The sequence below is a fragment of the Gallus gallus genome, chromosome 3 (genome assembly GCF_016699485.2).
Source record: "Gallus gallus isolate bGalGal1 chromosome 3, bGalGal1.mat.broiler.GRCg7b, whole genome shotgun sequence".
Classification (NCBI taxonomy): Eukaryota; Metazoa; Chordata; class Aves; order Galliformes; family Phasianidae; genus Gallus; species Gallus gallus.
The window spans coordinates 51,208,086-51,234,351 of record NC_052534.1 but is presented as its reverse complement, the minus strand read 5'-3'; the positions used below and the strand labels follow the sequence as shown (position 1 = coordinate 51,234,351).

The 26,266-nt window shown below is 40.2% G+C and overlaps 1 protein-coding gene across 3 annotated transcripts; it reads left to right on the top strand.

Annotated features, from left to right (window-relative positions):
- Positions 1–1,514: 1,514 nt before the first annotated feature.
- On the top strand, positions 1,515–21,848 carry TMEM242 (transmembrane protein 242). Of its 3 annotated transcripts, XM_040698563.2 has the most exons (5): positions 1,515–1,675; positions 2,958–3,058; positions 6,382–6,519; positions 11,816–11,847; positions 20,436–20,629. In XM_040698563.2, the coding sequence occupies exons 1-4, from the start codon at positions 1,564–1,566 to the stop codon at positions 11,822–11,824; spliced, it is 360 nt and encodes a 119-aa protein (XP_040554497.1). In that variant the 5' UTR covers positions 1,515–1,563; the 3' UTR covers positions 11,825–11,847; positions 20,436–20,629. The 3 variants fall into 3 exon arrangements, with proteins under 3 accessions (XP_040554497.1, XP_419691.2, XP_040554496.1); XM_419691.8 differs by lacking the exon at positions 11,816–11,847 and having other exon boundaries at positions 20,436–21,848; XM_040698562.2 differs by lacking the exons at positions 11,816–11,847; positions 20,436–20,629 and adding an exon at positions 11,488–11,611.
- Positions 21,849–26,266: the final 4,418 nt, after the last annotated feature.

The following is a 26,266-nucleotide window of genomic DNA, read 5'->3' as shown; positions in this document are numbered from 1 at the left end:
CTACTCCAAAACACACAGAATCATAGAATTGCTGATAGGTTGGAACAGATCTTAAAGATCATTGAGTCCAACCACATAACCATACTACTGTAACCCTAAAACCCTCCACTAAATCATGTCCCTGAGCACCACATCCAAATGGTTTTTAAACACATCCATGGATGGTGACTCAACCACCTCCCTGGGGAGCCTATTCCAGTGCTTAGCAACCCTTTCTCTGAAGAAGTGTTTCCTGATATCCAACCTAAACTTACCCTGGCACAACTTAACACTATCTCCCCTCATCCTGTCCCCTGTCACCAGTGAGAAGAGACCAGCCCCGCTCTCACTGTAAGCACCTTTCTGATATTGGAAGAGAGCAATGAGGTCTCCCCTCAGCCTCCTTTTCCCCAGACTAAACTGCCCCAGTTCCTTCAATCTCTCTTCGTAGGGCATATTGTCCAAGCCCCTCACAAGCCTTGTTGCCCTTCTCTGGACCTGCTCCAGCACCTCAGTGTCCTTTCTGTACCGAGGTGCCCAAAGCTGAACACAGTACTCGAGGTAGGGCCTCACCAAAGCCAAGTACAGGGGCAGGATTCCTTCCCTAGTCCTGCTCACCACACCATTCCTGATCCAAGCCAGGACACCACTGGCCTTCTTGGCCACCTGGGCACACTGCTGGCTCATATTCAGTCGACTGTCCATCAGAACACCAAGGTCCCTTTCACGTATGGGATCCTGGGGTGCTTCCTCCCAATGGAGGAAGACTGGCAGTTAGTGAGGTGATCTCAAGACAGAAAAACAGAGCTGGTGCTGATGAGTCAGCTGTATGGCAGCGCATTCCTCTTCCATGACAACCATTGCTTCACTGTGTGAAATGCTGTTCCACTGGCACAGCACATGCATTGGTAGGAAACAGCTTCGGATTGGTTTGCAGAAGTACCACGACCAGGAAGTTTCCCAAAATACTGAATTTTTGCCTAGCAACCCAATCCCCTGCAATCAGGCCCCTAGATACACACTATAAACGATCACGAAGAGGTTCAAAGAAGGAAAGTGATGAAGAAGTGCTTGTGCTGTGTTTAGTTGAGTGTTTTTCTCCCTCGGTGTGGTGCCGGATCCGAGCTGTACGTCAGTCACCCACACTGCTGTGGGAAGCAGCGCACACTGACACAGTGACACTGCCACGGAGCTTAAAACGGGAGATGCAATCTGGAACCTCAAAACGCATTTGAAAGCAACGACATCCGTCAAGACAGCTCAGAGAAATTCACTGGGAGCAAAGATTTTAGTTATGCTTAGTGAAGTCCATGACGCTGTCACTGAGAGTTACACAGAAATCCCTTCCGAGGGTGCTATAATAGCCGTCTTCTACGAGAGGCTTTGACTTCTGCCCATTCACCCCAGGGTGACGAGAGCCTTGGGTTACCCCACGGCGCCCACACATGCCCGCGCCCACAGCGGCTGCGCGGCCCAGAAGGAGGAGGAGGAGATGGAAGAGGAAGGGCGGCCGCGCGTCGCTGCCCCGCTCCTTTTCCTTCCGGGTTAGCTGCAGCCACCGCCGCGTCCTCCCGCAGCCCTGCCATGGGGGATTCCCCGCAGGCTGCGGCTCCGCTGGACCCCGTGCTAGGAACGGCCCTTCCCCGGGGCCGCGGGAGCACTGCGGCTTCCCAGGACAAGCTCTTCCTCATCAAAGGTGCAGGAAGCGCCTCCCCTCTCCTCCCCTCCCCGCTCGGGTCACAGGCGGGCGGCAGCACGCGGGGCGTGCATGGTCGAGTCCTGAGGGAGCGCTGGGGACGCGCGGTCTGCGGGAAGCGGGAGACGCTGTCCCGGGCGGAGGGTGCTCAGTCACAGCCTCGGGGTGCTTCTCCGCGTTGTAGTGCTTTCCTGGCCCAAGTCCCATGGCTGGAGGCTGTGCATCAAACTCCTCCTCTTCTTGGGGCAGAAGTTAATTAAAAGCCAGTTGCTACTTTTGAAATCAGGAAAATGTTGCTGCTTATCAGACCTCGAAGCGTAAAATGCGGTGGGCACCCTGTGTTCTGTCAGCTTATTGGAGGTCCTCCTGTTCCCAGGCTGCATGTCCTCCACATATCTCACTGACGTGGCTACAGCAAACTTCTCCATCACAGTAGTACTGTAACTAAGTTTTAGAAAGCGAGACCTGATATAAGGAGATTTTGATTCTTGCTTTCTATTCGAGTGATCTCCAACAGGTGTTTCCGTTAGGAAAAGGAGAAGACGAGCTGGGTATCAAACAACTGCAAAGGCAGAGCTTGTTGCCCCTACGAAGGGCGTTTCGGTGTGAGCCAGGTGCTGCGCAGTGCACCTGCAGTCCAGATGAGGTCTTTTCTTAGAAGTAGTCTGATATGGCTGCAGATCCCTTTCTGATGCAAGAAGCAGATCTCAAGTGGCTGCAGAAGAGCTGGCAGCAAGGAGTGCTTTGTATCTTGGGGAAGTTCACGTGGTGTTGTTGGGTTTCGGTGCTTTTTTTTTTTTTTTAAATCATTAGAACATAAAGCTGATGATGCCAAAGAGAGCGTGTTACTTACAGAATGGTCTTCTGAGGCAGGTTTTCAGATGGCTGTTTGAAGTCACCAGTGGTGCAGGAGGAGAAGCACATCTTCTTGTAACACAGAGCTGATTTTAGCATCCTGATTCTGGAGTGAGAGAGGCTACAGAAGGAGCATGGAAATTTGGAGGTGCTGTGAAAAGGCATCCTGGGATGTGGTTGACTTCTGCTTTGTGGAGGTTGCAAATAGATGCTTGCGATTTGTTTTCAAAAGGCTCCATTTCAAAATGCTTTCCTCCTTACCATAGGTAGATAATATAATAATTTGGACAGCTGTTCCTTTCCCCTCAGCATATACTGACAGACCTTCCTTTTTCAGGTGTTGCTTTCAAAACAGGTTGTTGGTTTTTTTTTTCCTCCCTCTGGGAGACAGGATCTTAATTTTTATGTCTTAAACTTTTCTTGGCAGGTGGAATTTTTCTAGGTACGGTTGCTACAGCAGGAATGATAGCAGGTTTTGGCACCACACTTGCCATGGCAAAAAAGAAGAATCCGAACTGGTTCAGTAAGGTTTGTTCATTTAAACTGTTTTTTAGTTGTGATGCACAGGAAAAAACAATGCATAATCTGCTTTGTAGTAGTGCTGATATATGTACAGTTTGGCTGTGCAAAGTTGATGGCCAGAGCACTAGACTTCAAGTCAGCAGGAGTAGGATTAAACGTTTGCTAGGAATAGTGTATGATTTCTGGGTCGCTCAACTTAAATACTGCAAGGTGTAGAAAGGAAATGATACTTTTTGTGAAGATGTGATAGATGAGTGATTTCAAAAGGGAAGGCTAGACTTTGCAAATTACGTAATTGCTTATAGAGGCTCTCTGAGGTTTTGCCACCAAAGAGGTAAAGATTACTTAAATGTATAGTTACTGCAAGTCATTGCCTGTTATTAAAAATAACACATTATTTCAGTAATAGAAGTATAACTATAAGTAACTAAGGGTAATTGCATCCATATTGGACATTCAACTCCTAAATAACATTTTTTCCATTTAGGATGAGGCTATAGCTTGACAGATACTTCAAGCAAACATAAGCCAGCATTGCTGGTCAAAGTAGTAGTCCAGCCATCCCAGAATTAATGCTGGGAAGAAATGCAAGACTCCTTCTTTCAGCATCTTTGCTGGCTTGTGCCAGCTTTTGTGTCAGTGAAAATGCAGCATGCAAGTCAGAGTAGAAACAAGAAACAAACACAGCGCAGTCTGTGACCAATTCAAATAGATGAATCAGAGAAAAAAAATAAATAGCAACTTAAAGGGGAAGATGTAGCATCACATCATCTTGGCTTCATAATTGCTTTCAGACCGTATAACAAGACTAGTCTTACAGAACAGCATCAATGTTACTGGAGAGAGATAAAGCTGAAAATGAACCTCTTCCATGTTATTGAAATTAAGTAAAAGTAAGCATCTGCAGAACCAGAGCCCAAACTTACTCAGAACTGAGACTACGTAATCCTGGTTTGTGATGAACCACTGCAGAGACTTTCATTTAAAACATCTTTTGGGAAGGGGGAATGCGTATTAAATTCAAGTGCTCAGATGCAGCAGCCTTCTTGTGAGAAATGTCCAATTTTACCAGAATTTATCCAGGTGTTTAGTTTTACAATGGTTTAGGCCTTATGAAACAGTGAATGCACTGAATACAATCAACTGATGAAGCTGAACATATTTATTTCAGGCACAGCTTCCTTTCAGACACGTTATTGCCCACAAGGAGATAGTTGGAAAATTGAGGCCTTTATCACTTCACCCACGACCTCCAGAAATAAAATAAATTAAGTGTGAAGCATATATTTGGGAAACAAACCAGCAAAGCCTGCCCTCTATGATTTGAGCATTGTTCAGTAGCTTATTTCTCCGTGCCCACCCCCCAGTATTGGAGCAGTAACAAAGAGAAAACAACATATACAATAACAGACTCATGATTAAAACTCTGTTCTCCTAAAAACGTTCTTTTCTTCATTGCACCTTTTCCCCCCATGCTGTCATAGTATTCTACTGTTGTCCTCTTAATTTTTTAGCATTTCTTAATCAGCTTTTTTGATGCTCTGAACAGCATATCATATAATCTTATAACAAATGGTGTTGTTTACAGAAATCCTTATCTTTATACTTAACATCCCTCAGGAATCAGCTTGGAACAGAATACTTTGACTGCTGTCAGTGAAACCAAATCAACCATTTCCACATAGCACTTCTTTTTTTCTGAGACAATCTGGCATTTAAATAGTGGTTATTTTTGCCAGCAGTTTTCACAGATAATGACTCCTATTTAAAGATTCTGTGTAGAGGATATTTTTGTCCATTCTTTTTCCATCTTCCAAATGGAAGTTCTACACATTGTATATGCATAGACTATTAAAGCAGGAAAATGTCAGAAACCGTCAGCATTTTTAAATCTACTCAATACAATCTCTACTGAAAAAGTTAGCAAAGTTCATTAGCTGCAGGAAGGAAATAGTAGAACTCTGTTACTGGTGTGGTTAGAGATGTATTGCTTGTGTCTGTGTATATATGCATACTTAGTGAACGTTGTTAACATCTTCCACTTTGGGATGTCCGAATCAGAATAAATGAGGAATAACATGGATTTTAGTTGTGTCCTTTGCACATTGGTGTTTGTCCTTGGGTAACTGCCCAGAACTAAATCCAAAGGACACGTGTTAATACTGAGCACTGTCTGAGGATCATTTTAACGTTTTGATGAATACAAAGTCAAGAGGGGGAAAAAAAAAAACTACCAATGCTTTTTCACTGACTGAATACCATTCTGATACACACTGTACATGTGTTTAGTTACATCAAAGAAGAAAGAAATTGAAAGACTGCCCTGTAGCAGCTAAGTACAGTGCAGGGGGCACTCCTGTCCAAGAATGGCTGGCTAGCAGCAAACACTTGGTGTGAACTGACTAATGTGAGCCACTGTGTGTTTGTGCCCTTCATAGCTGAACCCTGTATTGATGTGCTGTGACAAAAACGCTTTCATCATGGCTGGAACTCTGTCATGGTGGAGACTCCATTCCTCTTGGCCTGAGATGACTTTCCTAAGTGTTTTGTATTTTCACAACACATCTCATGGAGGACTCGAGCAGCAGAATCTCAAAAAACACCCGCTGTTATTTCTGACAAAAATGGGAAGCGTGAAAATGGAATAGTGCTATCTTTGTTGCCACTTAGTGAACTCTGCAGGGAAATGAGGCTTAATGTTGCTATTTGTTCTTTTCAAAATTTTCCTAAACAGCTTCTAGAATTCCTTCAGAGTTGCAGCATCTCAAAATTGGTCTCTCAGTCACTGTTATGTTCTACTTCAATCTGAAAGACACATAGGTTCTTCCAGTTACCTAATCTACTAGTACAGGAGCTTAGACAAAGACTTAAAGGCCAACTGTCATGCCCCACTTAGACCACCCCTGAAGAAATCGTACCAAAATCAATTCTGTAAAAGGATTGTGTTCCAATGCAACTGTCTTGTTTTTGATCCAGTTGCGGCTTTTGAGTGGTGGGATAACTATCAGATTCTTATGCCCATTAAACTGTTCATTTCAGCATCTTAAATTATTATCTTAATTATTATCTTCAATTATTTTTAAATTATTAAAAACTCCCTAGGTGCTACTGGCAGTCATGAAAGCTGTTCCTGGTGAGAAAGCAGCTTGTGCACCCACTTCCTTGGCACTTTGGGCCTGCTGGCATCCATAACAAGAGTTTCTATGGCCTCATATAAACTGGCAAGAGAAGAAAAATTCTAGAGAAACAAGTTAATTTGTTTCATTTCTATTTTTCTTTTTTTCCAGTTATTGTTCACTTTGTCTTGATCAGCCTGTTTTTGTTTCTAGGGTATTACTGCTACAGCTGCATTACCTGAGAGTGGCTCATCACTGGCCTTACGTGCCCTAGGATGGGGCTCTCTGTATGCATGGTGTGGAGTTGGATTACTAAGTTTTGCCATCTGGAAGGCTCTGGGTGTTCACAGTGTGAGTACCAAATACAATCCTCCAAATACTGTATTTTTTTTCCAGAATTAGTCATCATATTCTGTACTACTTCAAGCTGGCAGTGCCCTTGATTTCCAACATGTACAGTGACTAACCAGAGGGCTGTGCAGACCGGAAAAGCTTTATTGCATCTTTTGTAAATAGGATGTTGTGGAGGAGACAGTTTAGGGGGAAGAACAGTTCTGTCCTGCTTATTTGCACACATTTCAAATTCTTCAAAAAAGAGTCAGTGTTCTACTTTAGAGACTAAAATAGTGGCTGCAAATTTCCTGCATCCTTTGCTCACTGAATTGAAGGCTACCCTCAAATCCTCTTTTTATAGCTATTTGTCCAAGTTCCATTTCTACACCAGGGCATTGAAGATGTAAGAAAAATTGAGGTGAAGACAGCTTTCTTTCTAGTGTGTTTTTGTAAGAAGCAAAGGGGCAAAAATTGGAGTATTTGTGTGTAACAGAGTGGTGTTCCTTGATGTGCCACATCAAGGCAAAGAAACTTGGGAAGCATCTGTACGCCCCAAGGGGCAAAGGCTATCTTTAATAAAGTGCTCACTTTCCAGTATTTCACTGTGTTGAGTGTGAACACTGGAGTTCATGTAAGCATTTTGGTTTGCCCCCAGTAATGAGTCATGACTGAAGAGACACCCTGCAGCTGGCAGAACTCCACTTCCTTTTAAGGGATAAGAATGAATAGACTTCCCTTACCTTCCATGAAAAATTACTTCTATTGCCAGCAGAGCATTTCACAATCTCCCAATGCTAAAAGCAGCAATATATTGCTCCACCCTAATGCTATTCTCATTAATACCTTAATTCAAGTTCTCACTTCTTGTCCACTCTGCTAATAAATCCTGTGAGTTAGCCACTTGGGTCCTGTGACAATCAGAAAGATCGATGCGATGGAATGGTGATAAAAGAGGTGTGATGACAGAGAGACTAGTGCAATAGAAAGGTGTTACAAAAGAAAAAGTACTCACCCACCTTTGAAGATTGAGGCTCACAATAGAAACTCCACAAGGGAAGGATCTCCAACCAGGGATCCTTCCCCAGTGGCAGTCAGCCCTTAAATGAGGTCTAAGAGAGGTGCAGCCAGGCTCCACCCTTTCAGTCACACAGTTGAATTGCCTTCATCTGTGCTCCCAGGGCCGACCAGGTCCCTTCCCCAGGTGCTCAATCAGTGGTTCAGGCCATGACTCAACAGTTACCATACTGGTCCCAACATGCACAAATTCCTTGATTTCTAATGTTGATTCTCAATAATAGCCAATAAAGGAAAGCAGGACATAAGATGCAGCTACAGCGCATTTTGTTTATACTCAAGTCCTGCTTGTGAGGCTGTAGTGGAGTAGCAGAAAGAGGAGAAGAGCAGGCGTACCAATTTATACTCTGTGTGTGCTGAGCTATAGCAATCTGCTGAATTTACTGTCACTTACATCATCAGCCAAAAGGATTCACTTCACACCATGCTGCTGATTCTTGTTTTCAGTCAGAGTACTTCTGCTCCTGCCAAAGGACAGTATGACCCTAGTCAGCAACTTACGTTAACTGTTTGTCAGTAAGCTTAATTTTTATTTCCTTGAAAAATGCTGACCCAGACCCACAGTTGCTTTGTTTTCTTGTGAGGCTGCTTTCACCGAGACTGTATGACAGGGAAGAAGAGCACAAGCTTGAGGTGGCTAAGCCCAGGAAATGTCACAGTCTGACAGCAGGATCTCATGTTTTAAAGGCACAGCAGCAGTGCATGGCGTTTTAGCAACTAGCTAATAGCATTTATCATCAGAAAGTCATTATTTATTCTGAGTTGCATTTGCATGGAAAGGAGATACAGCAAACAGCATCTTAGGAGGCTCTTGCAAACACCTTTTGATATTGGTTTCTTAATGTGCAATGCTTTTGTTTCACAACATGGCACAGTTAGAACTGCAGACACTGGAAGAAGTAGATTTCTATCAAGAGGCTGAGGCTGCAAATAATTTAGAACAGCCCTCTCCCCCTGCTTTCCACTGACATATTTATTGCTTTCACTATAGATTTAAATTCCAATTGGAAGAAGGAAACTCACACGATAGTGCTACTCAGTACAGCATAAGAGCAAATTTACATTTGTAAGTTTCTGTCATGCATTACTTTATCCTGTTTTACTGTGTATGTTAAATATATGTTTAAAATTGCTGGAAGAACAAAAGCAGAAGTGTATTAAAGGTGAAACATTCTGACCCAAGAAAAGGGACTCTAGAAATACAATTCTAAAGAACAAGTAATTTTTGGTTGTTGTTGACACTTTGCATGCTGCTTTAACATAACACTCAGGAGGAAGTACTATCTCATGGAAGGTGTTACTTTTGTGTATTTAAGTATCATTTTCATGAGCACCTGAGGTTAAGTAAGCGTTACAAGTTGGCTGGTACATCATTAGTTCTGGGTTCCTAGATATATACTAATTTTGAGAAAAGGCTTTCCCATTTCAGAGAAGCACAATAGTTAATTTTTTAAGACCACAAAAGCTACTGCAGATTTTATGTTAATCTCAACATTATCAAATGAGCATTTTAATTTAAGTTGAACAACTTGAGAAGAATCTGTTGTAGGCTTACCTGAATATAAATATCTTGATTTTTCAGCATAGTTTAATTCTGTGAACTCCATTACTCAGTAACAGTTGCAGGTTCCCCTTACCACAGACACAAAGAATTTGAAGTTACAATTTCAAGCTAAGCATACTGTATGTATACTTGAAAGCTCTGACTTTAAAGCAAATGTTAGCCTGTGAAAGTGCTGTTTTATGCATGACCTTAGAGAAACCTCAATTCATCTTGGTGCCTTCAGCTTTTGTGATCTTAATAACTAAACTTTTGGCAGCTGAACAAGGAGAAGAGCTTGCTGCCCTGCTCCTTCACCTTCCTGCCTTCAACAGTAACCAGCTGCCTTTGGGATGTGCTGATTAGTGGTCTGCCCCTGCTGCTGTCCTTTTTCAGCTGGGCACTGACTTCATTTGTTTAAGAGCTGCTGGTAATATTGATAACAACATTACCAACAGCTCATATGGTGTTTCAATATTGCTAGGCATAATAAAATTTTAATTGTAAACACCACAGATGTTTCATTTAGCAAACAAAAAAGTTTCATCTGTCATATATAAAAGTACATTAATTCCAGTGTGCTCTCAAATCCATTGCTAGCTCTGTCCTTGTGGATATCTTGGCGTGTTCCCAGTGAGCAGAGGACTGACTTTCACTTACAGTCTGGAGGAGAGCTCTGAGTCATGTGAAACCAAGCTGCTGTGTTGTTTAATGCCTAATACTGTCTCAGGGAGTAAAACATGACAAGAAGCCACAGTGGAAAATCATATGTGATGGGTCAGAGATCTCACAGCAATGGCTGGCTAGCCAGCTGTTCTACTGAGCAGTTCCACCCCTGACTGATAAACCCACATGAACTGCTGAAGGTCATGCACACCACAGCTTGCTTTGACTCTAAATGAGGAGAAGGGAAAGCTGGGCAGTAAATTTGGAGAAGCGCAGCCAACAATGTGTTCCATGTCCTTTGAACCCTGCTCACTTTGGCCACGCTCTGGCTTGAAACAGTGGGCTGCTGAACTGGTGTGAATGAATGCTAGTCAGTGTGCCTGCTGTGAGACCTTTCATAGCTGCCTGCGTAGGAAGAGGTGGTGAGCATCTTCCACGAACCGGAAAGGACAAAACTAAACCCAGTGATGGGAGTGCTACAGTGTGATGTATAGTTGTTGTGTTTTCTTTTTAAGAAAAAAACGTCTATATTATCAGACACCTATCTGCTATACTCGCCTGGGCAAAGCAGACTCCCCATAGGGGTTGGTGCAAGAGGGCGGGCGATGTGAGCCTCACACATAGGACCAAAGGGCTTGGGGATGTGTTTGTAGTTTGTTCTGCACTGCAGCTACATCTGCTGGCAGCAGGAGAGAACACCACTACATTCAATATGTTCTTAAAACGGTGCTGTCACAATGCCTCCTTCCAGCTCTTAAATGGCTTTATTGATAAGGGTGGTAAGCCTACCGATTTTTATGCTAGCATGAAAACTCAAGAGTGATAGTAAGCAACTGATCTGTATGTCTCGGTAAGGGATATGAAAAATTTTATGCAGTCTCAGGATGGGTTCTTAGTATCCCCTGACTGCAGTTGTCGCTGTTGTCATCTTCGAATAGGTTACTAAGTAATAAACCCTACTGAATTTCAGTGAGCTCCTATCCCTAAAATGAGAAGTGATGGGTCAGTGAGGACTTGGTTTGATAGTGGTTTAAATCCTATTTTTCATTAATGTAGAAGAGAAATCTTCATTTTCAGAACCTAGGAGCTGATGGTTTTCTATTTTCACATACATTGGGCTCCATGCAGAAATTACCCAGATGTTGTTAACATGTCATTAACATTCATTAGCATGACTTTCTAATTAACTTCCAGTGAACTCTTAGGAATATAGTCCATCTTCAGTGATGTCAAGGTCCAGCAGTTCTGTCTGTATGCAAAAGTATCACTGACCAACAGCACTGGGCCAGTGAAGCAGTTTGGGCCTCAGGCCCTAATACCTACAAGCAGTCCATCGGATATTTAAATTTGAGCTGACTCTAGCCTTGTCCCATGACATGAATGCCTGTTTGTAGCTGGAGTATGCTAGATGTGCTCCTAAAACATACCGCCAGTTGTGTTTCACCCTAAAGACATCCATTTGAGATGTTCTGAGACTGGTCAACTCATGCCCAATATGGACAACTGGGAGGTTTACAACCAAAGCACATTCCTGGTCTGAACTCCAGTGTTCACCCAGACACACCTGCAGCCTCCCACTATGAGGCACTTCATAGAACAGAAGAACATATGTAATACTAAACACAGACCTAACAATTGACATGTAACTTTGAACAACAAGTATATTTACTATCTAATAACTTTCATATTATGGCATTATCTTTTAGACTCCTGGTGCAGTGAGCTGACTGTATCCTGATGGATAAGACAGAGGTGTTGAAAATAATTTTGTAGAAAATAATGGCTTTGGCATATTTTTCATTTCATTAAATCTAAGAAGTCATAGTTGAAGCATCTTATTTTATTACTCTCTATACAAAATAAGTCATGAAGTTTGAAATCTTCAGTTTAAGAATAAATGATGTTTCACTAAATAAAAACTTTTGTAAGTAAAGAAATAAAAAATATCTTAAAACCCTGTTATTTCAGTTGGCTTGAATGAGAAGTTTATTTTAAAAACTGAAACCTTTCTGATTTTGTGTCTCTGTTCTACAGATGCTATGACCTGCCATACCTTTTTGTTGTTTGTAAGTCACAGTTCAAAGTCTTTGTATTAAAATGAATTCAGTTGGTGTCATGTAATTTAGTTTGAGCAACATTATATCTTCGTTTGAATCATTAGGCAATAGAGCAGTAGAGGCTAGTCTTGATCCAATGAAAGTTTTAAAGTATGTATTTAAACTTAGGCATATGTTTAAAGGGGGATATAAGAAGGAAAGGGACAGACTCTTCAGTAGGGTGAGAGGACAAGGGGAAATGCTTTCAAACTGAAAGAGGGGAAATTTATACTGGATATAAGAAATTTTTTTTTACAGTAAGGGTGGTGAAGCACTGGAACTGGTTGCCCAGAGAGGTGGTGGATGCCCCATCCCTGGAGACGTTCAAGGTCAGGCTGGAGGGGCTGTGGATGTCCCTGTTCATTGCAGGGGAGTTGGACTGGATGACCTTTAAAGGTTCCTTCCAACTCAAACGAGCTTATGATCCTATGATATAAATTTATGGTTTAATAAATATTGTAACATACTGTAGCAGTGGTTTCATGTTCAGATCAGTGGTCACACCTGGTAGAGTTGTGGTTCCTCCTCTTGCATTACTAGCTGCCCAGACAATGTATTTTTAAGCATAGGGTTGTCAGAGGTAAGAGGGAACTGATCAGAAATTAAAGGACACAGAGTCCTTTATAAATTATTTTCTGATGATAAATTGTCCAAACTTTGTGGCACTTAAGCAGTTCTAGTCTCAGGTAAGTCCTTGAAAGCACACAGAGCACTGCCATTTACAGTGATGAGAGAGCTGTGTCTGCGAGGATTAAAGGGGACCTGCAGTTACAATACTTGAAGAAATTCATGGTCACAGCACAGTCCTGGAAATGGAGGAAAAATACATGATTTTGTCTCTCAACAAGGCCCAAATTCCATCATTTTATTTCTGTGATATTGCTTCATTTTGATCTTTAATTAAGCTATAGTAAAATAACAAAGTAAAAGCCTAAAGCAAAGCAGGGTTGCAGTTGGACTGATTTATCTGTCTCTTGTCTTTCCCTTTGCAGCTTAAACTGGTGTTTTTTGACAGGCAGAAACAGCCTGTCTGTACAAGCAAGATACACACCACGGTGATGCCTTGCTTTATTTGATGAGTGAAATGCATATGGTCTACCTAAATTATTCCTTGTTTGTTAAAAAGGTCTTCCTGACCCATCCCTCTATCCCCAGGTGTTTCGTTCTTCTTAATCCTCAACCCGCTGACTTCGGAGAGTTGCAGAGTCTGATTCTCACATAGCTGACTGTCAGCAGTATATTGTTTAAACTTGTTTTGCATTCAGTGTGCTTATTTTACAGGAATAACCGATGTCGATAATCCTATTAAGCTGAATTCCAGTTTGCTTACAATTTGATTGCCCTTTGTCTACAGGACCAAATCCTTCCAAAATGTTTCACAGTTTTCTAGAGGTTACAGTTAAGTTGTAAATCCTCAGTTTAGATAAGCAGCTTTTGTTTAAATTGAAAATTTGCAGCTGTAGAATACTTCACAGATATTAAAACATCTCTATGAATGCTTGTTGTTCTTTTGAATTATTGTTATTTTTTACATAACAGGGATTATGAACCTTCTTTTAAAAGCAGAACAGTGTTTCAGCACTGGCACGCTGAGCCATGGAACAATTAACAAGCAAGATAAATTATGCTTGAAGAGCCCTTTTGCTCTTCATGCCCTCAATAAACTTCCTCAGAAATGAAAGCATTTGTTCTCCCGAGGGAAGTCGGCCAGGATGATTCATATGTAGGTTTGTTACTTATATATCTGTTCTATGGAAAGCCGAGAAAATACTGAGAACTAGTAATTTGTGACTAATATAGATACAAAATAGTAGTTATCATTTTTATGGTGACTCCTAATGAAATATCCTCTTTTTCATTGGTCTTAACCTTTAAAATATTAACAATCTAATACGATTGCACAGCTGTGTAGGGACATCTAAAGCAATTAAAAACAATACAGAGATTATATGCTTGCTATGGTTTTGTTGGCAAGGACAATTGCTACGCAAGGTGCTTTTATCTAGAGTAAATCTAACTTCTAAATACTCATTTTAAGCATAACAATGCTAACATCACCCCATCTATTTTGGGAGATATTTGATATTATTTTTGAGGCTGTAGTCACCAAGTACATTATAAATACAGATGAGTATTGGGTCTAAGGATGGATGATTTCAAAAAATAAAATGCAAGTATGGAAACATAGTCTTCACCAATTTTTGACATCCATAACTAATACTAAGATGTACAGATCTTAATCAAATAATGACATTCTGCAGAAGCTTAAATTTTTATGCTATTTTGTAGATGTCCAAGTGCTGCTATGAAAGCAGTGTATCTCCTAGAACCATTCTAGGATCATCCTAGAGTCATTCCTAGATGTTTTTATTGCTATTTTTTAATTTTAGCTTTATTTATTCCTATTCATGATATTTCTATTCCTCATCGTGCTTGATTTATTATGCATACTTGACTGCATAATAAAATCATCTTTTCTTTCCTATTTCCTTATCATAGAATTCAAAATAATTCAAATCTGCTCAGTTTTTTTAACATTGTTTTACTTCCTCAATGCTTATTTAAATTCAAGGAAGATTTAGTACCATATTGTTTATATATATATAGTTTATACACATATTGTCTGTACTCTTGTATTACCTGATTAGTTTGGTGTGGAGAAGGCTTGCCTCCACAAATATGTACTGCTTTTGTTTTGCACAAGGAGTAGAAGATATAAATAAGGAACCTGTGAACTTTGCTTGTACTTGATAAAACAGAATGCTTATTGAAGGAATAAGATCATCCTTTTCTTAGTGGAAAGCTGCTACATCTTCATTGCCTATAGGGACAGCTGTAAGGAAGCATTTCGAGAATATAAGAAGATGGTAACTGTAGCTCTCTTGAGGAATTATTGATCTTGAAAGAGGCTCGTCAGTGTCAGCTGCCAGCAAACTGTTGGGAAGTTAGTTAGGCTTTCCAGTTCTTGAGGGGAGCTTATAAACAGGAGGGGGACTGACTTTTTAACGTAACAATGGTAGGACAAGGGAAAATTACTTTAAACTATAACAGAGGAAGTTTAAGTTAGATCTTAGGCAGAAATGCTTTACTCAGAGGGCAGCGAGGCACCGGCACAGCTGCTCAGAGAAGCTGGGGTTGCCCATCCCTGGAGGCACTCGAGGCCAGGTTGGATGGGCCCTGGGCAGCTGAGCTGGTGGCGGGCAGCGTTGCCCATGGCAGAGGGTTGGAACTGGGTGGGCTTTAAGGTACCTTTCAACCTAAGACATTCTGCGATTCCATGAATAAAACAATACTCAGTCTTTGGTTGGATGTTGCCTCTGGAGCAGTTGCGGGTTTCTGGAAGTGGACAAGTGGATCAGCACACTCCTTGGCTCTGTGTAACGCAAGCTACAAATGTATAACTAAAATTGAAGTAAAAGCTTATCTGATTGGCCTAAGTTTTTATGTTACATCTCAGTACCCTGACATCTTCAAGTGTGGCAGCATGGCCACACTTGTCATATGCTCCTGTCCTCATGCAAGTAGCTCTACTTACCTGAAAGTGCCTGGTTGTCCACATGCTGGCTCAGTGTGCAGCAAGAGCTCCAGTGTGTGGCCTGTGCACAATTCAGTCCCGTTCTGGGCATCAAGGCCTGTGAATTGCTTAAGGCTGAGGCTTTGATTTTTACTGTCTGCTTTTCTCAGCCATGGCTCTCATTTCTGGTTAACGCATACTGGGAATTCCTGGTCATACAGAGGGAAGAATTACTCAGGTTACCTTTTGAAAGAACTGCCTACTTGCAGACAATGCATGTTTTTCATTCAATTCAGAAATCCAACTTACAGCGCATAAGAGCCTGTGCAGTGGGAACGCTCACCCTGATGCTTTGGGTCCATTAACCAGCATGCTTCATCCATTTAACTATTTTAAATTGTAGATTACACTAATTTTTCAGATTGTGCAGGATGACTAAGGAGAAATGAGACTAATCATGTGGATGTCCTTTTCAGGCACCCAGATTAGAAAGTAAGACTGCAGAAATAAATGGAATGTTCCTCAACAGTTTAAAAAAAAAAAAAAAACCACTCAATTTTTCTGCATTGCATGAAAGCCTTTTGCAACAAGACAGTGCAGTCCAAACTTTGTACTATTATTTTTGTTTGGAAGTCTGGTGCAACATCACTGAAATCAATAGGTACAGGCTTGAGACTGAAACGCTAACACTGTCTGCTTTGAGATATCATCCACTAGAACAACTTAAGTGCTTGGCCGTCTATTTCAGGAGCATCATCTTGGTTATTCATAGAATTTTAAGGCATACTCATAGAGCTCTAAGTATAAGGAAGTAACTTTTTTAAGATCATAGTTTACAAGACTACTGCCCTCATGTATATAAGTGAAAGTCAGTTTTTCCCATTGAGCACAAACAGCTAAACATCGTTTTTTTTTTTTTTTTTTTTTTTTTTTTTTTAATTCAGAGTAGTCACGGGAGGTTTCTTTTCTCTAGGCTTTTCTACTGGTCTGGCATCTTCTCCCTTTTACTACAGAGGTGTAGAAACAAACTTTCAAGCTACCAGTTAACAATCCCAATATTGGGAGCTAAGTGCCATTCACACAGAAATTAGACTGAAGTGAAACTACTGCAACATGCTCATGATGTAGAGCAAGTACCTTACCAGTGAGAGATGCGTGGATTCTGTGTAACCTGAACACCTTTGCCAATGAAGTGTAAGATCTAAGAATATGAACCAGAGCACTACTTTCTGTGCTTACTGTAGAGGTCATTGTGCAAGCTGGCATGAGGTGACCTGCAATAAGCACTCCATTTTACCGTGGCAGTCAGAGAATAGCCTTCAGCCAGCAGGCTGTCTGCTCTGCTCTTGGAGTGCTGTAAGGGTTCAGTGCATGCTGTTTTCCACAAATAACCTGCTATTTCTGTATGCAGACCTTGGTAAGTGTTTGCTAACAAGACCACCAGCAATCACTTTGAGATTTGGGAAAAGGTAGCAAGAACAATCCTCTCTGATTCCAAGGCAGCCTGTCTTAAATCCAAGGCAGCCTGTCTCATCTTGCTTCCTTGTAAGGTGAAAGGTGGCTGATGAAAATATAAAGGCTGAAGAAAATATAAAGATGAAAATATAAGGCATGGACACGCTGTGTTATACTCTCAGTCAGTATTCCAGTTCAGGGGATCTAACCTCATTTCACTTGGAAGGTAACGTAAGCAGTTCTTACTGGTACAAGTACTAAAATAGGAAACTAATAATTCCTAGAATCTGGGTTGGCCTATTATGAATGTCAGACATTAAAGAGAACATTTCTGTGCAAAACTTTCATTCTAGGATTCAAACAGACTTTTTTTTAGCCTCTCTTCCATTCATTTTAATATGAATGGCCACGTAAGTGCTCTCGGTAATAGTGCTATCCCAATTTTTGTGTGACATTCTGTCAACGATGTACATTAAAAAGACATTATTAACTGGAAGATGCTTTTAGGTCCCCATATTTTTGCCACCTGAGGCAGGATCATTAGGTTAAGATAAGAAAATAACAGTGATCTGTAGCTATTACAGATTATTTAATGCAGCAAGGTAGATGATACCCTTTTAGAAAGAAGCCTGACAGTCAGAGGTGGAACAGTTACTGTAATTTATTTGGCAGGAAAAAAACAGTATCAAGCTTTGCAATGTCTGTGATTAAAAATAAAAAAATCACTTGAGTGAAATTCACTTCTGAGAGTTGCCTCCAGGAACGGAGAATGCTGGAATGTTAAATCAAGAAATGTGCTACAGATCGTTCATGTGCCACCGGGTTCAGAAGCAGGGTTTGAGAGAGCGGTTTGTGATCCTGAAGGCAGCCAAAAGGGGTAGAATACATTCAGCTTTTAGCACTCAGTCTACTATACTATTAATTGGAGACATCACAGTTGAGCCAACTGCTCCAGGGTCAGTGTGTCTGACAATCCTAAAAAAGCAGCTACTACAATAAGTTATTTCTAAACACTCCAGTATTTAGTACGTAGGCATATTACCTTTTCTAATTAAATTAATGCTTGTTGATTTGAGACCACTGGCACGTGTATTATGGAATCTGGAAGAAATACAGGAGATTTTCGGGTTGGAGAGAGGAGAAGAGACCTTCCAAGCAGTTTTTCTCCGAAAGAAAGGCAAGGCAAGATATGAGTTCTGAATTCCATGGTTTCCCTCGTTAATCAGGGTGCAGTATTCATATAATATAAAGCCAGGTTAGTTATCTTCACAAGAAGCTCACTCCAATGCACGAGACTGACTGGATACCAGGAAATCCAGTTCACAGAAGGATTGTTCATTTGTATCTTTACTGAAAAAGGTCTACCTTCACTACAGGGATCCTCTGAGGTTGCAGTAGGCCTGGGATGATGCTACCAACCAAACACAATCAAGAACAAGTGCGAGGCCAGCATGAGTTATTTTGGAGACCAAATTTATACTAAATACAGGTTGGTCAGTCAACAGCCACGGTATAGAGCGGATGGTCAATGACTGAGAGAAGTTACAGCCTAAAATTTGATACTAGACGGATTCACGAGTAGCAGACATTGACAGTGGGATGGAAGGAACTGTGCTGCCATTTCCATCATGATTTATGTCTATGTATGCTGGTTCCACTCCATCAGAGAAAGGTTTTTTTGAAATCTTCTCCATGCTTTTATGCAGTGTGGCCAGGGAGCTTTAAAGGAACTTTGGGTGCTGGGAGGACAGTGGCCAGGATTTGAAAATACGTTGGGTTGATGTAACTAGCACAACTTGGAAATGGAGGAAGAAACTCAAAAGCTGATAGCATTAATGGTGCAGATGAGAAAGAAATACCTTAGAAATCCTATTCAAAGCTCTAGTGAAACACAACTGCACTTTTTTACTGGGAAGAGAGAGAGAAAAAAGAATAAAAGTATGCGTGCAGTACCAGTTACGTTGCTTAATGTATTACTCAAACACTATTGTGGAGAGAAATAGTAGGATGTAGGATTGTTAAGTTGCATAGAAATGGAAACTTCAAGTAAATTGTAGCTGTGACATTTGTATTGTGAACAAATTGACCCCAATTAGACACACCGAGAAAACACCAGGTACTTCTTAGGCCCATGCCAGTCACTGTAGAGAACACCTTTCCTAAATAGCTGACAAGCTAAGGCATAATGTTGAAGAGTCAATCCACAGTGGTGATCAGCTTAGTATTATGATTTATTAAAGTAGCTCACTGTCCAGTATGGGAATCACAAAAGAAGAAAGTCTGGAGAAAAAACAGTCAAACCTGTGAGCTGCAATTAAAAATATTTTGTACAGAGGGGGGTCATGGAAAAAAGATGCAGATATTTGCAAGAGTGAAGTGATAGCATTGGGTTTGGCATTGCTTGCAAAGTGGTTTTACAAATAAGCATCAGAATCTGAGGAGATAAGGCTGAAGAAATTTATCACAGGGTCTTGAAAATGAACAAAAAAAGGTATTAAATATTTCAAATTCTGTCTGTGTGCTAAAGGAAAATTGCCTTTCCAGAAAATGAGTTGCTTTTACCTGCAGAACATAAATTAGCATTCTGAGAAAAGTCTGAGTATTCTTAAATCTACAGATGATAGCAGTGTTTTAGTGCTTTCTAGATACATTCTTTTTTTTTTTTCTTTCAGAATAAACTTGTAATATTTTATTTTCCAGTCAAGTTCGCTTTGTGCATCGCAGACCAACGTAATAAAATAGGAGATTATATTACTTTTGGAGCAGCCCTCGTATGTAAAAATATTGGAAGAAAAGAATCCATTAAATCTAAACAGTGACTTCAAATAGAAGTGATTTTTAATGAAAGTAACTCTCAGTTCTGGCCTGTCAAGACAATAGAATCAGCCATTGGTGATAAAATGGTTACCATAAATATAGATTTGGTGTTTGGTTTTAATGCATTAATACATCGAATATAAAGACAGCAATCTTTCTTCTTCAAAGCACATATTTTAATTTACCAATAAAGAAAGAAACGCATGGTCCTATGTATAATTATGCATTTTCTTTTCCTACCTTTTAATAAATAAATTTTAGTAAAATTTTATTTAACCTCCTGTATCTATATTGTTGGATAAACCAACACCGTCAGAGCCATTTACTTTAACGTTGTTCTAAAATCCTCAAACAGGCCTATTATAACAGACCTTCAACCTATAGAATAAAGTTCAGAATAAGACACTGCACTGAAAATATGGCTGCATTCTACTGAAGTAATTTTATACCAAACAAACAAAAAACAAACAAAAATATATAAATATATAAATATATTCACACCACAGCTCATCTTATAGTAGTGAATCATTCAGACAAGTGGTCCAAGTTAGACACCCCAGTGTGATTCTTTAGATGTGGGGATTGCAGCGGGTCCCTTTCGTACTTTTTTTTTCCCACTTAATTAACTGAACCAGTATAATTAGAGGGTATGTCTTACTTTGCTGTTATTTTTAAGGCCTTTTTACATGTTCTTTACCTCAAAGAGCTATTTTTTGTGGAATAAGCCTCTTAGTAATAGTTGGCTGTTTTTATTTCTTAACCTCTTTTATAGATGAAAGAGTTCCGAACTAAAATGCAGTCAATATTTCCAGCAATTCCGAAAAATAGTGAGTCCACCGTTGAATGGGAAGACTTACTTAAATCAAAGTGAAAGAATCAGAAGCATTTGGAGATGGCTCTTTCAGCAAGAACAGAAGCGGAAGCAGCAGAAATGTCTCATCTGAATAAAAGAGAAAAAAAATCAGACTGAGCAAGGTACTGATTGAGTTCACTGAACCTGGGGATGCCAGCTAACCATCTTAGTGGCAAGAGAATTAAAATAATTTATTTCTTCAGCGTATTTGGTATGGTTGATTTGTGACAAAAAGGAACCTTCCAAGGTAAGTTGGTTCCAACTTGAAAAAAGACTGTACCTTATGAAGACTTAAGTAAAAAAACAACTTTAATCATAAATATAAGGACAAAACCTCAATAAACTTTTACCCCATCCTGCCTTTTAAGAGTAATTTTAGGGGATTTCTCTAGGAAACAAAGAACAGTGCTTTCAGTGCCATTTACATGCATCATTAGGCATGTAAACATCAAGAGAATTATAAAAGGTCCATCAATGATAAAGGTTACAGTGCACTCTTCTAAAAATAAAGGAGATACTTAAAGTTGTACCAGAGAAAGTGTTTAAACCAAGCTGGTTTTCTCTGTCTGATTAGAAAGTTTAAAACATCAAATATAGAGATAATGACCTGCTGAGCTCCTCTGCAGAGCAGCAGAGACCTCAATGAAATGCACTTTTTTCAGAAGTAGCTTTTTTATTGGATCCCACAACTGTGAATCTGACAGTTTGTATAAAAGCTTCTACTCTATTTGTATGAATATTGTAAGTGAAAAATATATTAAATTGTGTTATGTCCAGCCTGTCCTACACAACAGATATTTTCAGCCAACAAAGCGTGTGTTTTCTGGGGGGCGTTTTTCAGTGGTTCCTGTGGCTCTTCTATCAGGAGAAGCAATGTGTCATTTTCCCACACTGCAGTAATCTCATGAGGCATAGGCGTAAACTAGGAAGAGTAATGTTCTACTCAAACACTGTATTTAAAGAATTGTAGATCTGTAAAATTGCCGAAAATTAAAAAAAAAATTAGTATCAGTGAACAATTCTTTGTTGAGTGAATGCTCAGTTATCAGGATTTTTTTTTATCAGTTGCACACAGTCCAATTAAGACGGCTGCCAGATTTAATAAAGTCTTCTTAGAACCTGTCTTTTGTGATTAAATCTTTATATTTCTAGGAAAGAATGTTAAAAAAAACTTTAAATGTCAGATGAATAATAGAGAAGTGTGGTTTTCCAATGAAACATGACAGCACTAGAATAATATCTTTAACACAATTGAAGTATAATAGATGACATCTTTTCCATAGCTTGATGCTTGTAATCCAATATTAAATAAAATTGTGGTGAATACTGCTATCCTGTGCACCTGAGCAATGATACTATTTCCATATTTCTGTTTGTATGCATGGGGATGCATGTAGTGCCTATGCTTATGCATATTAGTGCTGAGTCATCTAGTTTAACATGTAGCCGTGCCAGTAAAACTGATCAGATATGGAACTAAATTCAATAAATGCAAGTCTTATCACGCCCTTAAAGTTGACCAACTTTAGACTTTAAGGTGGGATTCAAGTGACTGGGATTTAACTGTATTAATTAACTTTTGGTAAAATCTCATCTGAATTAGTCATCCAAGCTCCCTGTACTATCAGTGGAGAAAGACAGGAGTGGTCAGAGAGTGACTTACTCTGTGCTACAGTGAATGACTGGTCCTGGAATTTTACAAATCATCTGAACTATGCCAGCTGTCTGTGAAAAGTGTCACTCTTGCTTACCTCCCATCAGCACAGCGACTGTGTAAGAACACAGTTCAGGAGTAATCCTTAAGAAAAATGAGTAGTTTTCTAGCACTTTTGAGTTCTGAGGGCTGAATGAGTATTAGTCCTGGCAGAAGAGAGCTGTCACTTCTGGTAATGATTAACCATTGGATCGGTCTGACTATATGACAAAAAATTTCCCATACATCACACAGTATGAATTAAATCTGGAGGTACCCCAAGTTGTATGGCCTTATCAGATTACATTTTTTCAAGAAAATAGAACCTAGTGAAATTTGCAAACATATTTAAAATAGAATCACAAATACAGGGCAAGTACAGAATGATCTAGTAAACACTAGTATCTACTGTTAAGATAAAAGGCTTTGCATAAAACATCTTCCAAAGAATGAGAAATTCATAGATCATCTTATTATTCCAAGCTTTACTGTGTGCTTTTGGCTGGAAATTGGTTTTCTCTAGATAAAGGCTCATATAGAAGAATACAATCATAATTTAAAAGTAAATCAAGTCTCATGTTGAAATCCTCAAGAACTTTAATCTTTGCACTGTGCAGCTCTTTTTCACTTGGTGAAAATTCTGTAGACTTTGGGATGCTGCTCCTGTTATGAAAATATTTAGCACGGTTACCCTGAACAACAACAAAACCCTACAAAATGTGCCATCCTCTGTACAGATAGAAGGAAAAAGCAGATAGTATATCGGTAGTAGCTAGATACCTTAATGTATGTAGTTAATGCAAGTGAGGAAATAAAGCCACAAACAACAGACAAAAATAATTTAAAAATAAATAAAAAAATCAGGTTTCAAGACTTAAATACTGCAAGTAGACACTGGACCAAAAAAGGTGATGGGTCCAGTGACTATTTAATTGCTCATTTAAAAAAAATCCTATATTTTACTTTCTTTCTGCATCAAGGGAGTATGAAAATAAAACGTAGAAGTTCATTGTCAGCTTTTCCTGTGCAAAGAGTTACACTACATAATGAGATGCTTGCAGCCCTGCAAATAAAAGTGGGTAATGTACATAGCTACTCTAAAAATAATGATTCCTTGTTTATTTCCGTGGAAACTACAACAGATACAAAGAGCACAATAACACTATTTGATAGAGCAATTTCTCAGCTACAAAACACTATTTGTCAACACAGTCACCACCATGATTTATGCATTTTTGCCAGCAATGAGCAAGAGCCTGCATGCTGCTCTTGTAACAATCTGCACCAGTGGAGGTGACCCACTGCCACTGTCACCACTGCTGAAATGCACCACCCGCTGCCTGACTGTGCTCATATCCACTGTTTGGTCTCCATCAATGTTCAGCAAGCGTCAGTGAATGTCAGTGGGTGCCATAGAGGAATTTAGTGACACAGCTTTGCTTCACATGCACTTCCATGTCAGACACCACCTGCCACACAGCAAAAAAATTGGATGGAATATTGGCAGGAAGGCTCAACCTCTACTGCCATAGCACCACCATCTGCCTCTGAAGCCTAGGACCAACGTTATGAAATAGGAGGCATTACTTTCAGATCAGCCCTCACAGCATAATGAGTTTGAGCAGGCCACTGTTTCATTTACAGTTTTTTCACCAATCTTCTGATGACAATTATTTATAAGAATAGCAGAAGTCACGTGTGTTCCTAAAATTAGCCTATAGGCTAATTCTATTACATGAGCTCCCCTCTTACTATATTGTTTCATAGAAGCAAAGGGAGATGTGGGAAAATGGAGATGTAGAGACCAGAATAGGCACAGCTATGCAGGAAGCAGTGATGTGCAGGCACAGCTCCCTTCTCATAGTTAGGATGGAAGCCTCCACAATGCCACCAGCCCCAAGGTCAGCAACAGTGCTGCAGAAGGTGACAAATGAAAACAAACAGGAAATGCTTTATTTGCTCCACTGCCCCCTCTGGCAAAAATGTCTCCCGGGCTTTTGCTGTGATTTTTGTCACCGATGGCATCTGCTGACTTAAACCAGGCTCCTCAGAGCTCATCACTTCTGAAAATTCAGGTGACCTAGCATACGCACAGAGAAGAGTAGCTTTCAATATTCAAACTGCCATTCAAAAATCCCTGGAGAGTTAAGTGCCTGAAAATCAATTAAGGCTGAAGAGCTGAATCAACACTGCCAGAGCCTGGGCTGATGGCTGCAAAATTTCTAGATGTTTTGAGCCTGATAGGCCAGGAAACAATCCCATCTGGGCAAATGGTCTGTTTTAGCAGTCAGGATTAAGCTGACAAGTTTTCCGTGATTTGTCTATTTCGTTAATAGCAGGGGCATATTGTTAATTTAGCTAATGGGAAGAAAAAATGTTTAACAGTTAACTCAATCCTTTATGTGGACCACCATCTGTGTGCTGAATGTCCCTGGATGCAGAAGAGAGGAAATCATACAGCATTTCAACCTTCTTTACTGTCATTATCTTGGGCAAGTATGATAAACAACCATATTTATTTTCTGGAGCATATAGAGTTTTAATCAACCTATTAAGCAGGGTGACATTTTTCACAAATGTTAGAAGGCACAAAATTGATATTACCTCCCTATACGCAATGCAATTCATGGACGCTGAGCAATAGAAGCTTAGACCAGAGCAAACGAGACAAGTTGTTTTTCCTTCCACATCTAAATAAAGCTATTTGAAGAGACTTTAGTCAAGCATACTCACAGATTAATCCTGGAATTCTGGAAGGAAGCAGAGAAATCAGCTTTCGTAGACTGTAATACTGAAAGTGTAAGAGAAAGTTTTAATCCTCCATGTCCAAAAAAAATCATCCTTTAATGCGTGGTTGAACACATTTATATGAAGGAAGTTTTGCTATTATTGGAGACTTATGAGAACGGTTCAGTTATTCATCAGCCTGGCAGCTGGGAATCCTGCATTCCTTCCAATTTGATGTGAGTTCCTGATCATCAGCAAAGTGGGGAAGGGGCATTTAACAATTAACACTGGGTATGGGAACAGTTCTAGCCCTAGACTGTGATATAACAACTGTGAGAAGGCAGAACTACCTTTAGCGGGTTATGATAAGACACGCATTTACTTTTTGAATGTCAGCACTGATTACAGTGCCTTCTACCAGTACTTAACCACTGAGCAAGTGACACCAGAGAATAAGGTAAAACCATGAGAACATTTTTTTTCTGACACACAGAAACATGGAAAACAAAATAACGCCTCCCACAGTTTATCTACGGTATTGTAACCCTTCTCTCTAGGGATTGGATGAGGGAACTAAGCCAAAGCTGAGTTTTGCCACCTGAATTTGCCCATTACAAAGATGGTAGCGGTCCCACAGCCCTCTGCCATTTCTCTTATTCCTCCACATTGGATTCACCGTGGATAGGGAAGAGATGGCAGTGAAGCGAGAGGACTGATATGGATGGCATAGAGCAGGAAGTGAAATCTCTTTTCAGGGACGTGCTTTGTGGAAGCTCACAATGGCATCACGTGGCTCTAAAATCTGCAACTCTTCAAATGTGAGAGTTTCTTAATGCCCTGAGAGGTTTGGTCTCAGGGAAGGGTGCTGGCACCTGCAGGTTGCCACACTGATAGAGCAAGGAGGGGATATAAACCTTTTTGCAGCAGCCTTGTGTGTCCTTCTTGTCCCCAAGACCCACCTCTGTGCTTGCACCCACACAGCTGAGCAAGGCTCCCCTCTCCTGACAGGGAGGCAGCTGTCACTGGTTTGTACAGCCTTTAGGCCAAGCACAACAGATACATATGTGCTGTTTGTTTCTTTTCTGTTTAAGTTGATAACCAGCGCCTACTGTCCTAAACTGGGACTTCATGTTTTCCGCTTTGCTCTTAGTTTGTGCTTTTTCCTTAAACATATGTATAGAAGTAGAGCAAATAACAAAGATTGGAAACATTTGCTTTCGTGGTTGGCTGGATTCTTCCAGTATGGAAACATTTCCTCTGTTATCCTTAAAAAGAAACATTTTTCCCTTGAAGACTGAATTTTTTTAATCCTGTGCCGCTGGACTTAATT